General features: G+C 39.2%; 1 protein-coding gene across 11 annotated transcripts in view; it reads right to left on the bottom strand.

Moving 5' to 3' along the window:
• Positions 1-14,818, bottom strand: part of MLLT10 (MLLT10 histone lysine methyltransferase DOT1L cofactor) — a 214,507-nt gene that overhangs the window by 79,017 nt on the left and 120,672 nt on the right. For 10 of the 11 annotated variants that reach the window (XR_011489384.1, XR_011489385.1, XM_070472048.1 and 7 more), the window contains one exon: positions 14,479-14,568. The exons of the other annotated variant lie outside the window; for it this stretch is intronic. Coding sequence is in view for 8 of the 10 variants with exons in the window: in XM_070472048.1 (XP_070328149.1) it covers positions 14,479-14,568 (90 nt within the window). In the remaining 2 variants the exon portion in view is untranslated. The remainder of the gene's footprint in view (positions 1-14,478; positions 14,569-14,818) is intronic. 11 annotated transcript variants of the gene reach the window in all.

Below are 14,818 nucleotides of genomic sequence, written 5' to 3'. Positions count from 1 at the left end.
ATTCTTTTTTAAAAAACATATTTTTAGTCTTTACTAAATGTCTTACAAATACTGTTTTTGTTTTTTTGGCCAACTCTCACATCCATACACGACTACTGGAAAAACCATAGCTTTGAACAGGAGAACCTCTGTTGGCAAAGTAATGTCTCTGATTTTTAATATACTGTCTAGGTTGGTATTACCTTTTCTTCCATGGAATGAAATGTTCCCTTGGCATTTCTAGTTTTCTTGAAGAGACCTCTAGTCTTTCCCATTCTATAGTTTTCTTCTATTTCTTTGCATGGATCACTGAGAAAGGCATTCCTGTCTCTCCTTGCTATTCTTTGGAACTCTGCATTCAGATGGGTGTATCCTTCCTTTTCTCTTTTGCCTTTACCTTCTCTTCTTTTCTCAGCAATTTGTAAGGCCTCCTCAGACAACCATTTTGCCTTTTTGCATTTCTGTTTCTTGGGAATGGTGTTAAATCATCGCCTCCTATACAATGTAACAAACCTCCATCCAAAGTTCTTCAGGCACTCTATCAGATCTAATCCCTTGAATCTATTTGTCACTTCAACTGTATAACTGTAAGGGGTTTGATTTATGTCATACCCGAATGGTCTAGTGGTTTTCCCTACTTTCTTCAGTTTAAGTCTGAATTTGGCAATAAGGAGTTCATGATCTGAGCCACAGTCAGCTCCTAGTCTTGTTTTTCCTGACCATACAGAGCTTCTCCATCTTTGGCTGCTAAGAATATAGGGAATCTGATTTCAGTGTTGACCATCTGGTGATGTCCATGTGTAATCATCTCTTGTGATGATGGAAGAGGGTGTCTGCTATGACCAGTGTGTTCTCTTGGCAGAACTCTGTTAGCCTTTGCCCTGCTTCATTTTGTACTCCAAGCCCAAACTTTCCTGTTACTCCCGGTATCTCCTGACTTCCTAGTTTTGCATTCAAGTCCCCTATAATGAAAAGGACTTCTTTCTTTGGTGTTAGTTCTAAAAGGTCTTGCAATGGACAATGGAGTTCATGTATACTTTCAAACCAAGTTTTTCTCCAGATAAATGCCCAGGAGTAAAATTACTGGGTCATATGGTAACTCTAGTCTTCGTTTTCTAAGGAAACTCCATACTGTTCCAGAAGCCTATATTCTTGCCTATTTCCATAAACCAGTCTCAAACTCCTTTTATCACAAAGATACATCTTAAGATATGGCATCTAATGAGATCCTTTTATCTGCCAGCCATTCTCAATAAAGAACAATTAACTATATGGGAGTCTGGGATTGACACAGACAACACTGTTATATTTAAAACAGATCACCAACTAGAACCTACTGTATAGCACACAGAACTCTGCTCAATATTTTGTAATAACTTAAATGGGAACGCAATTTGAAAAACAATGAAGGAAAAAAATATATTGTATTTAGTTAAGTCTAACACATGTTACAGAGAAGGCAATGCCACCCCACTCCAGTATTCCTGCCTGGAAAATCCCATGGATGGAGGAGCCTGGTAGGCTGCAGTCCATGGGGTCGCAGAGTCGGACACGACTGAAGTGACTTAGCAGCAGTAGCAGCGACACATGTTAGTTACATATATATCATTATGTTACGTGACACTGAGAAAGGAAAAATGCTACCTGTTAAACCATCACCCGATTTTTTCCCCTTTGATATATAAATTTACCTTACACTAAAAGGAAACCAACAAGCCTTAAAAAAAAGAGAAAGTGACTACGGCAAGGTTTCAGAATAGGCTTAATGTAAAAAGGGAAACTGGTTCCCCATATAACAAGAAGAAACAAGTTGAATTGGAAATTATAAATACAATACCATCTACAATAGGTAAATTAAATCCTTAGGTTAAATCTAACTAAATATGTAGAAGGTCTATATGAGGAAGAAACAAAACTTTGATGAACAAAATTAAAGAACTAAGTAAATGGAGAATTTTTCCAACTTCAAAGATAAGTTGCCAATATCATCATCAAAACGTCCCAACCTCGAGGAGGAGCCAAGATGGCGGAGGAATAGGACCGGGAGACCACTTTCTCTCCTACAAATTCATCGAAAGAACATTTGAACGCTGAGCAAATTTAACAAAACAACTTCTGATTGCTACCAGAGGACATCAGGCGACCAGAAAAGCAGCTCATTGTCTTCGAAGGGAGGTAGGACAAAATTTAAAAGATAAAAAGGGAGTCAAAAGAGCTACGGACTGAGACCCGTCCCGGGAAGGGAGTCTTGATAGAGGAAGTTTCCAATCACCAGGAAACCCTCGCGCTGGCGGGACTGGGGGAAGTTTTCGGCAATCTAACTGGGAGGAAAAATTAAACAAGGCCCACAGATTACATGCCTAAAAGCAACTCCCAGCAGAAAAGTACCCCAGTCGCCCGTACCCGCCAGCAACAGGCGGGGGCGGAACGGAGAGGAGCCGGCGGCATTGCCTAGGGTAAGGACCGGCCCGAAGACCCTGAGAGCAATCGGAGGGAGCTTTTTTAAACTGTGGGATAGCAAGGGTCAAAATTAACCTGCCCAAACACACTGCCGGCGGTTCGCAAAACAAAGGGACTGAGAAACTCCAGAGAAGAGCCGGCCCATCCCCGCTGGAGGTAGGAGGCAGAGGGGAGGGGAAAAGGGCAAACTCAGCCCCTGAGAAGTCACCCCCTCCCACACTGCAAACAGGCCCCCGGTTCCTATCTAAAGACTTCCTGAGACCCGACTGGCGGCGCGCTGGGACCGCGGAGGGAAAAAGCGCGCCGTACCCGGGGAGAGTGCGCCAAGCCTCTGGCTGCCTGAACCGCTCAGGCCCGGGAAGGAACAAAACGCAGGCGCAACCGAATCTGCGCTTTTGTGGAGTACCCGAAAACTGGAACCGCACTCAACGCAGGGCCCGCTCCATATACAGCAGTCGGGAGCCTGAGCAGTGTAGACGGGGAAAGCACTGACACCCGTGAGCGGGGCAAACCCAGGGTGGCCGGAACACGGTGAGTGCTAGCCACTCGGAGCGGTATCTGTCTGCAGCGCCCCGCCCTCCCCGTCGCAGGACTGAACTGAACTAGTGAGCCTAAATAAGAGATCACCTCCGCCCGCCTGTGTCAGAGCGGAAACTAGACACTGAAGAGACAGCAAATAGAAGCCAAATAAACAAAGGGAACCGCTTCAGAAAGGACCAGTGCAACATATTAAAATCCCTGAAGGTAACACCGACTACACCGGAAGGGGCCTATAGATATCAAGAAGTGTAAGCTGGAAAGAGGAGCTATCTGAAATTGAACTGAACCTACACTGACCACAACTCCAGAGAAATTCCTAGATATATATGTATATATATATTTTTTTAATTTAAAAAAAATTTTTTTTCCTTTCCTTTTTATTTTTTCTTTTATTTTCTTTTAAAATTCCCTATTACTCCCCCATTACTCCTCAACTTTCATTTTCATATATTTTTACGATTATTTTAATTAGGGGAAAAATTTCTTTTTCTTTTCCTTGTTTTTCTCTCCTATTTCCTTTTAAAGTCCTCTAATACTCCTCTATGATTCCTTAATTTTCATTTTCATTTCACTATAACCTTGCCCAAAAAAAAGAGAGAAACCCTATTTTTAAACCAAACTTCATATACATTTCTAAATTTTTTTGTGTTTTTGTTTTTAAATATTGTATTTCACAGAGTCTAACCTCTACACTAGATTTTTAATCTTTGTTTTTCAGTATGTGATATAAATTTTGGACATTTAAGAATCCAATATTCAGTTCCCATTTCTATTCAGGAGTGTGGTGATACTCTCCCACTTTTGACTCTGTTTTCTACCTCAGAACACCTCTATTTCCTCCATTCCCCTTCTCTTCCCAATCCAACTCTGTGAATCTTTGTGGGTGTCTGGGCTACGGAGAACACTTTGGGAACAGATAACTGTGTAGATCTGTCTCTCTCCTCTTGAGTCCCCTTTTTCTCCTCCTGCTCACCTCTGTCTCCTTCCTCCCTCTCCTATTCTTCATGTAACTCTGTGAACCTCTCTGGTTGTCTCTCACAGTGGAGAATCTTTTCACCATTAACCTAGAAGTTTTATTATCAGTGCTGTATAGTTGGAGAAGTCTTGAGACTATTGGAAGAATAAAACTGAAATCCAAGCGGAGACTTAAGCCCAAAACCTGAGAAAACCAGAAAACTCCTGACTACACGGAACATTAAGGAATAAGAGAGCCAGTAAGCTCCAGTACAAGACATACCACGCAAATTCTTTAGCAACGCAGGAACATAGACCTGAGTGTCAACATACAGGCTGTCCAAAGTCACACCTAACACAGAGACCCATCGCAAAGCTCATTACTGGACACTCCACTGCACTCCAGAGAAGAAATCCAATTCCACGCACCAGAACGCTGACACAAGCTTCCCTAACCAGGAAACCTTGACAAACCAATCGTCCAACCCCACCCACTGGGTGAAACCTCCACAATAAAAAGGAACCACAGACCACAAGAATACAGAAAGCCTACTCCAGACACAGCAACCTAAACAAGATGAAAAGGCAGAGAAATACCCAATCGCTACAGGAACATGAAAAAAGCCCACCAAGTAAACCAAAGAGGAGGAAATAGGGAATCTACCTGAAAAAGAATGTAGAATAATGATAATAAAAATGATCCAAAATCTTGAAAACAAAATGGAGTTACAAATAAATAGCCTGGAGACAAAGATTGAGAAGATGCAAGAAATGTTTAACAAGGACCTAGAAGAAATTAAAAAAAAGTCAATTAAAAATTAATAATGAAATAAATGAGATCAAAAACACTCTGGAGGGAACCATGAGTATAACAACAGAGACAGAAGATAGGATAAGTGAGCTAGAAGATAAAATGGTGGAAATAAATGAAGCAGAGAGGAAAAAAGAAAAAAGAATCAAAAGAAATGAGGACAACCTCAGGGACCTCTGGGACAATGTGAAACGCCCCAACATTCGAATCATAGGAGTCCCAGAAGAAGAAGACAAAAAGAAAGGCCATGAGAAGTTACTCGAGGAGATAATAGCTGAAAACTTCCCTAAAATGGGGAAGGAAATAGCCACCCAAGTCCAAGAAACCCAGAGAGTCCCAAACAGGATAAACCCAAGGTGAAACACCCCAAGACACATATTAATCAAATTAACAAAGATCAAACACAAAGAATAAATATTAAAAGCAGCAAGGGAGAAACAACAAATAACACACAAAGGGATTCCCATAAGGATAACAGCTGATCTATCAATAGAAACCCTTCAGGCCAGAAGGGAATGGCAGGACATACTTAAAGTAATGAAAGAGAATAACCTACAACCTAGATTACTCTACCCAGCAAGGATCTCATTCATATATGGAGAACTCAAAAGCTTTACAGACAAGCAAAAGCTGAGGGAATTCAGCCCCACCAAACCAGCTCTTCAACAAATACTAAAGGATCTTCTCTAGACAGGAAACACAGAAAGGTGGTATAAACATGAACCCCAAACAACAAAATAAATGGCAACGGGACCATACCTATCAATAATTACCTTAAATGTAAATGGGTTGAATGCCCTAACCAAAACACAAAGGCTGGCTGAATGGATACAAAAATAAGACCCCTATATATGCTGTCCACAAGAGACCCACCTCAAAACAAGGGACACATACAGACTAAAAGTGAAGGGCTGGAAAAAAATATTCCACGCAAACGGAGACCAAAAGAAAGCAGGAGTCACAATACTCATATCAGATAAAATAGACTTTCAAATAAAGGGTGTGAAAAGAGACAAAGATTGACACTACATAATGATCAAAGGATCAATCCAAGAAGAAGATATAACAATTGTAAATATATATGCACCCAACATAGGGGCACCACAATATGTAAGGCAAATGCTAATGAGTATGAAAGAGGAAATTAATAGTAACAATATAGTGGGAGACTTTAATACCCCACTTACAACTATGGATAGATCAACTAAACAGAAAATGAACAAGGAAACACAAACTTTAAAGGACACAATGGACCAGCTAGACCTAACTGACATCTATAGGACGTTTCACCCCAAAACAGTCAACTTCACCTTTTCCTCAAGTGCACACGGAACCTTCTCCAGAATAGATCACATCCTGGGCCATAAATCTAGTCTTGGTAAATTCAAAAAAACTGAAATCATTCCAGTCATCTTTTCTGACCACAGTGCAGTAAGATTAGATCTCAATTACAGGAAAAAAATTATTAAAAACTCAAACATATGGAGGCTAAACAACACGCTTCTGAATAACCAACAAATCATAGAAGAAATCAAAAAAGAAATAAAAATATGTATAGAAATGAATGAAAATGAAAACACAACAACCCAAAACCTATGGGATGCTGTAAAAGCAGTGCTAAGGGGAAGATTCATAGCATTACAGGCCTACCTCAAGAAACAAGAAAAAAGTCAAATAAATAACCTAACTCTACACCTAAAGCAACTAGAGAAGGAAGAAATGAAGAACCCCAGGGTTAGTAGAAGGAAAGAAATCTTAAAAATTTGGGCAGAAATAAATGCAAAAGAAACTAAAGAGACCATAGCAAAAATTAACAAAGCTAAAAGCTGGTTTTTTGAAAAAATAAACAAAATTGACAAACCATTAGCAAGACTCATTAAGAAACAAAGGGAGAAGAACCAAATTAACAAAATTAGAAATGAAATTGGAGATATCACAACAGACAACACTGAAATACAAAGGATCATAAGAGACTACTACCAGCAGCTCTATGCCAATAAAATGGACAACTTGGAAGAAATGGACAAGTTCTTAGAGAAGTATAACTTTCCAAAACTGAACCAGGAAGAAATAGAAGATCTTAACAGACCCATCACAAGCAAGGAAATCAAAACTGTAATCAGAAATCTTCCAGCAAACAAAAGCCCAGGACCAGATGGCTTCACACCTGAATTCTACCAAAAATTTAGAGAAGAGCTAACACCTATCTTACTCAAACTCCTCCAGAAAATTGCAGAAGAAGATAAACTTCCAAACTCATTCTATGAGGCCACCATCACCCTAATTCCAAAACCAGACAAAGATGCCACAAAAAAAGAAAACTACAGGCCAATATCACTGATGAACATAGATGCAAAAATCCTTAACAAAATTCTAGCAAACAGAATCCAACAACATATTAAAAAAATCATACATCATGACCAAGTGGGCTTTATCCCAGGAATGCAAGGATTCTTTAATATCCGCAAATCAATCAATGTAATACACCACATTAACAAATTGAAAGATAAAAACCGTATGATTCTCTCAATAGATGCAGAAAAAACCTTTGACAAAATTCAACATCCATTTATGATTAAAACTCTCCAGAAAGCAGGAATAGAAGGAACATACCTCAACATAATAAAAGCTATATATGACAAACCCACAGCAAGCATCACCCTCAATGGTGAAAAACTGAAAGCATTTCCCCTAAAATCAGGAAGACAAGGGTGCCCACTCTCACCACTACTATTCAACATAGTTTTGGAAGTGTTGGCCACAGCAATCAGGGCAGAAAAAGAAGTAAAAGGAATCCAGATAGGAAAAGAAGTGAAACTCTCTCTGTTTGCAGATGACATGATCCTCTACATAGAAAACCCTAAAGACTCTACCAGAAAATTACTAGAGCTAATCAACAAATACAGTAAAGTTGCAGGATATAAAATTAACACACAGAAATCTCTTGCATTCCTATACACTAACAATGAGAAAACAGAAAGAGAAATTAAGGAAACAATACCATTCACCACTGCAACAAAAAGAATAAAATACTTAGGAGTATATCTACCTAAAGAAACAAAAGACCTATACATAGAAAACTATAAAACACTGATGAAAGAAATCAAAGAGGACACAAACAGATGGAGAAATATACCGTGTTCATGGATTGGAAGAATCAATATTGTCAAAATGGCTATACTACCCAAAGCAATCTATAGATTCAATGCAATCCCTATCAAACTACCAACGGTATTTTTCACAGAACTAGAACAAATAATTTCACAATTTGTATGGAAATACAAAAAACCTCGAATAGCCAAAGTAACCTTGAGAAAGAGGAATGGAACTGGAGGAATCAACCTGCCTGACTTCAGACTATATTACAAAGCCACAGTCATCAAGACAGTATGGTACTGGCACAAAGACAGAAATATAGATCAATGGAACTGAATAGAAAGCCCAGAGATAAATCCACGAACCTATGGTCACCTTATCTTTGACAAAGGAGGCAAGGATATACAATGGAAAAAAGACAACCTCTTTAACAAGTGGTGCTGGGAAAACTGGTCAACCACCTGTAAAAGAATGAAACTAGAACACTTTCTAACATCATACACAAAAAAAAACTCAAAATGGATTAAAGATCTAAATGTAAGACCAGAAACTATAAAACTAGAAGAGAACATAGGCAAAACACTCTGCGACATAAATCACAGCAGGATCCTCTATGACCCACATCCCAGAATTTTAGAAACAAAAGCAAAAATAAACAAATGGGACCTAGTGAAACTTAAAAGCTTTTGCACAACAAAGGAAACTATAAGCAAGGTGAAAAGACAGCCCTCAGATTGGGAGAAAATAATAGCAAATGAAGCAACAGACAAAGGATTAATCTCAAAAATATACAAGCAACTCCTCCAGCTCAACTCCAGAAAAATAAATGACCCAATCAAAAAATGGGCCAAAGAACTAAACAGACATTTCTCCAAGGAAGACATACAGATGGCAAAAAAACACATGAAAAGATGCTCAACATCACTCATTATCAGAGAAATGCAAATCAAAACCACAATGAGGTACCATTATATGCCAGTCAGGATGGCTGCTATCCAAAAGTCTACAAGCAATAAATGCTGGAGAGGGTGTAGAGAAAAGGGAAGCCTTTTACACTGTTGGTGGGAATGCAAATTAGTACAGCCACTATGGAGAACAGTGTGGAGATTTCTTTAAAAGCTGGAAATAGAACTGCCATATGACCCAGCAATCCCACTTCTGGGCATACACACCGAGGAAACCAGATCTGAAAGAGACACGTGCACCCCAATGTTCATCGCAGCACTGTTTATAATGGTCAGGACATGGAAGCAACCTAGATGCCCATCAGCAGACGAATGGATGAGGAAGCTGTGGTACATATACACCATGGAATATTACTCAGCCATTAAAAAGAATTCATTTGAATCAGTTCTAATGAGATGGATGAAACTGGAGCCCATTATACAGAGCGAAGTAAGCCAGAAACATAAAGACCATTACAGTATACTAACACATATATATGGAATTTAGAAAGATGGTAACGATAACCCTATATGCAAAACAGAAAAAGAGACTCAGATGTATAGAACAGACTTGTGGACTCTGGGAGAAGGCGAGGGTGGGATGTTTCAAGAGAACAGCATCGAAACATGTATATTATCTAGGATGAAACAGATCACCAGCCCAGGTTGGGTGCATGAGACAAGTGCTCGGGCCTGGTGCACTGGGAAGACCCAGAGGGATCGGGTGGAGAGGGAGGTGGGAGGGGGGACCGGGATGGGGAATACATGTAAATCCATGGCTAATTCATTTCAATGTATGACAAAAACCACTGCAATGATGTAAAGTAATTAGCCTCCAACTAATAAAAATAAATGGAAAAAAAAAAATGTCCCAACCTCATCTACAGATTCAAAACATTCTGAGTCAAAATTCCAGCACTTTTTTGTCTGTGAATATTGATAAATTGATTCTACAAAAGAAGAAGCAAAAGACCCAAAATAGCCAACGCAGTATTGAAAAACAAGTTGGAGCACTGACATTAACTCAATTTCAGATTCACTGTAAAGTTACAGTAATTAGGACATCATAGTATTGATGAAAGAATAGACAAAAGATCAATGGAATAGATAGCCCAGAAATAGATCCACATAAATACTGTCAACTGATCTTTGACAAGGCGCAAAAGTAATACAATGAAATAAAGACAAGCTTTTCAACAAATGGTGCTAGAATATTAAATAAGCACATAAAACCAAAAAAAAAGGAATCTACAGAGAACACATATCCCTTACAAAAATGAACTCAAAATGGACTACAAACTTAAATGTATAATAGAAAACTATAAAACTCTTCATAAAGAGTTTATAAAACTCCTTGTTTAACCGAATAAACGTATGAGCCATGCAGTGTAGGGCCACCCAAGACAGACGGGTCATGGTGGAGCCTTCTGCCAAATGTGGTACACTAGAGGAGGGACTGGCAAACCACTGCAATATTCTTGCGTTGAGAACCCCATGAACAGTATGAAAAGGCAAAAAGATGAGAGTCAATTCCTAGGCAGGTTGATAAGAAGTCCGGGGTCCCTGAGGAGGAGAAAGGGGTCAGGGGTTCTCCAGGAGGAGGAAAGGACAAACTTTTTTTTTCCTCTACATTCCTTAGTCACATAAAACTAAGGGGTTTTTTTTTTCCCCCTTCTTCTTTAAGCCTGGAACTGATAATTACACAATTCAGTTTAAACGCTGTACTATATATAACAACAAAGTATCCTGCTTGAGGACAGTTTCTCCTTCCTGAAAACTTCTGATATCTTAGAATGTATCTTATGGGAGAAGGTCTGGTAGGATCTTTCTATTGTTAAATTGTAATCCTGTTATCCTAAAATGTATATTATGGGACTGGATCTGGTTCAGTTCAGTTCAGTTCAGTCTTCAGTTGAGTCTGACTCTTTGCAACCCCATTAATCGCAGCATGCCAGGCCTCCCTGTCCATCACCAACTCCCGGAGTTTACGCAAACTCATGTCCATCGAGTCGGTGATGCCATCCAGCCATCTCAACCTCTGTCCTCCCCTTCTCCTCCTATCTTTCTACTCTTAAACTGTAATCCTGTTATCCTAAAATGTAAATTGTGGGAGTGGGTCTAGCAAAATTTTCACAAATTTGAGACATTCTTTTGATTTATTATAATAACCAATAAAAAAAGTATATAACTCCCTTGCTAACACGAGCCAGGGGTGCACTCTCAATTCCCCTTCTGATGTCTATGTCAGAAGCTTTCTCCATCCCTTTTTATACTCTACTAAAACTCGGCAATACAAAAGCTCTTGAGTGATCAAGCCTGGTTCCTGGTCCTGAAGTTTAATCTTCTCAGATACCATTCACTGAAAGCTGTCAAAGATACAACACTAAAACATGAACACCTCAGTAGGTGCCCAATATGCTACTGGAAAGGACAGGAAAATAACTCCAGAAACAATGAAGGGACGGAGCCAAAGCGAAAACAATGCCCAGTTGTGGACATGACTGCTGATGGAAGTAAACTGAGGCTGTGAAGAACAAATATTGCATAGGAACCCGTGATGTTAGGTCCATGAATCAAGGTAAATTGGAAGTGGTCCAACAGGAGATGGCAAGAATAAACATCAACATTTTAGGAATCAGTGAACTAAAATAGACTGGAATGGGCAAATTTAACTCAGATGACCATTATATCTATGACTGTGGGCAAGAATCCCTTAGAAGAAACAGAGTACCCCTCATAGTCAGTAAGAGTCCTAAATGCAATTCTTGGGTATAATCTCAAAAATGACAGAATAATTTCTGTTCATTTCCAAGGCAAACCATCCAATATCACAGTAATCCAAGTCTATGCCCTAACCAGTAATGCTGAAGAAGCTGAGGTTGAATGGTTCTATGAAGAACTACAAGACCTTCTAGAGCTAAGATGAAAAAAAGATGTCCTTTTCATTACAGGGGACTGAAATGCCAAAGTACAAAGTCAAGAAACACCTGAAGTAACAGGCAAGTTTGAACATAGAGTACAAAATGAAGTAGGACAAAGGCTAAGTTCTGCCAATCGAATGCACTGGTCATAGCAAACACCCTCTTCCAACAATACAAGAGAACACTGGACACATGGACATCACCAGATGATCAATACTGAAATCAGACTGATTATATTCTTAGCAGCCAAAGATGGAGAAGCTCTATACAGTCAGCAAAGACAAGACCGGGAGGTGACTGTGGCTCAAATCATGAATTCTTTATTGCCAAATTCAGACTTAAATTGAAGAAAGTAGGGAAAACCACTAGACCATTCGGGTATGACCTAAATCAAACTCCTTACGATTATACAGTGGAAGTGACAAACAGATTCAAGGGATCAGATCTGACAGAATGCCTGAAGAATTATGGACAGAGGTTTGTGACATTGTACAGGAGGCAATGATCAACACCATCCCCAAGAAAAAGAAATGCAAAAAGGGAAAATGGTTGTCTAAGGAGGCCGTACATATAGCTGAGAAAAGAAGAGAAGCTAAAAGGAAAGGAAAAAAGCAAAGATATATCATTTGAATGCAGAGTTCCAAAGAATAGCAAGGAGTTAAGAAAGCCTTCCTTAGTGACCCATGCAAAGAAATAGAGGAAAACAACAGAATGGGAAAGACTAGAGGTCTCTTCAAGAAAATTAGAGATACCAAGCGAACATTTCATGCAAAGATAAGGACAGCAATGGTATGGACCTAACAGAAGCAGAAGATATTAAGAAGAAGTGGCAAGAATACACAGAAGAACTATACAAAAAAGATCTTCATGACCCAGATAACCACAATGGGGTGATCACCTACCTAGATCCAGACATCCTGGAATGCAAAGTCAAGTGGGCCTTAGGAAGCATCACTACATACAAAGCTAGCAGAGGTGATGGAATTCAGTTGAGCTATTTCAAATCCTAAAATGATGCTGTTAAGTGTTGCACTCAATATGCCAGCAAATTTAGAAAACTCAGCAGTGGCCACAGGACTGGAAAAGTCAGTTTTCATTCCAATCCCAAAGAAAAGCAATACCAAAGAATGTTCAAACTATTGCACAATTGCACTCATCTCACACACTAGCAAAGTAATGCTCAAAATTCTCCAAGTCAGGCTTCAACAATCCATGAACTGTGAACTTCCAGATGATCAAGCTGGACTTAGAAAAGGCAGAGGAACCATAGATCAAATTGCCATCCTACTCTGGATCATAGAAAAAAGCAAGAAAATTCCAGAAAAACATCTACTTCTGCTTTACTGACTACGCCAAAGCCTTTATGTGGATCATAACAAACTGTGGAAAATTCTTAAAGAGATGAGTATACCAGGGTACCTAACTTGCCTCCTGAGAAATCTGTATGCAGGTCAAGAAGCAAGAGTTAGAACTGTTCATGGAAAAACAAAATGGTTCCAAATTGTTAAAGGAGTATGTCAAGGCTATATATTGTCACTCTGCTTATTTAACTTACATGCAGAGTACATCATGCAAAATGCTGGGCTGGATAAAGCACAAGCTGGAATCAAGATTGCAAGGAGAAATATCAGTAACCTCAGATATGCAGACGACGCATTCCTTATGACAAAAAGGGAAGAGGAACTCAAGAATGTCTTGTGAAAGTGAAAGAGGAAAGTGAAAAATCTTGCTTGAAACTCAACATTCAAAAAACCAAGATCATGGCATCCTTTTCCATCACTTCGTGGCAAATAGATGAGGAAACAACGGAAACAGTGACTGACTTTATTTTCTTGGGCTCCAAAATCACTGTAGATGGTGACTGCAGCCATGAAATTAAAAGACGCTTACTCCTGGAAGAAAAGCTATGACTAACCTAGACAGCATATTAAAAAGCAGAGACATTACTTTGTGGACAAAGGTCCATATAGTCAAAGCTATCGTTTTTCCAGTAATCATGTATCGATGTGAGAGTCAGACCATAAAGAAGGCTGACCCATGAAGAATTGATGCTTTTGAACCATGTTATTGGAGAAGACTCTTAAGAGTCCCTTGGACTGCAAGGAGATAAAACCAATCCATCCTTATAGAATTCAGTCTTGAATAATCATTAGAAGGACTGATACTGAAGCTGAAACACCAATACTTTGGCCACCGGAGACGAAGAACTGACTCATTGGAAAAGTTCCTGATGATGGGAAAGACTGAAAGCAGGAGGTGAAGAGGATGATAGAGGACAAGGTGGTTCAATGGCATCACTGACTTAATGGACTTGAGTTTGAGCAAGCTACAGGAGTTGGTGGTAGACATGGAAGCCTGGCGTGAGGCAGTTCATGGGGTCGCAAAGAATAGAACACAACTGAGTGACTGAACTGCCCTGATAAAACTTAAAAAAATAGCAAAAGAGAAAACAGGATAATCCTTGTTTTGGTGATGGCTTTTCAGCTACAACACCAAAGGCATAAACTATTAATGAAAAAATTGGTAAACTGGATTTCCTTAAAATGGGAAATTCAAGAAATGAAAAGAAAAAAGTAAAATGGAAAACTTCTACTCTGCAAAAGACATTGTCAAGAAAATAAAAAGATATAGTACAGACTGGTACAAATTAATTACAAAAGACATATCTGATAAAAAAGACTGCATCTCATATAAAGAACTCAAAAAAAGTTAACAATAAGAAAACAACCAATGTGAATTTTAAAATGGCAAAAAATCTTAACAGGCACCTCACCAGGGTTCTTGCTTGGAGAATCCTAGGGACGGCGGAGCCTGGTGGGCTGCCGTCTATGGGGTCGCACGGAGTTGGACATGACTGAAGCGACTTAACAGCAGCACCAAAAAAAATATACAAATGACAAAAAACTGTAAGAAAAGATGCATGCTCTAGATCCTATGTCAGCAGACATAATTTAAACAGTATTAAAATAACATCAATGTCTACAGAAGATGTAGAGTTACTGTTACTGTTACTCTTTGCTGATAGGAATGCAAAGTGATTCAGCTATTTTGGAAAAAAGCTTGGCAATTTCTTACAAAACTGAACATATGAGGGAATATACCCTTGTAGTCCA

This window comes from Odocoileus virginianus, chromosome 9 (genome assembly GCF_023699985.2).
Source record: "Odocoileus virginianus isolate 20LAN1187 ecotype Illinois chromosome 9, Ovbor_1.2, whole genome shotgun sequence".
In the NCBI taxonomy this organism is placed as follows: domain Eukaryota; kingdom Metazoa; phylum Chordata; class Mammalia; order Artiodactyla; family Cervidae; genus Odocoileus; species Odocoileus virginianus.
The sequence above is the reverse complement of the archived record's forward strand: the minus strand, read 5'-3'. Positions and strand labels throughout refer to the sequence as shown.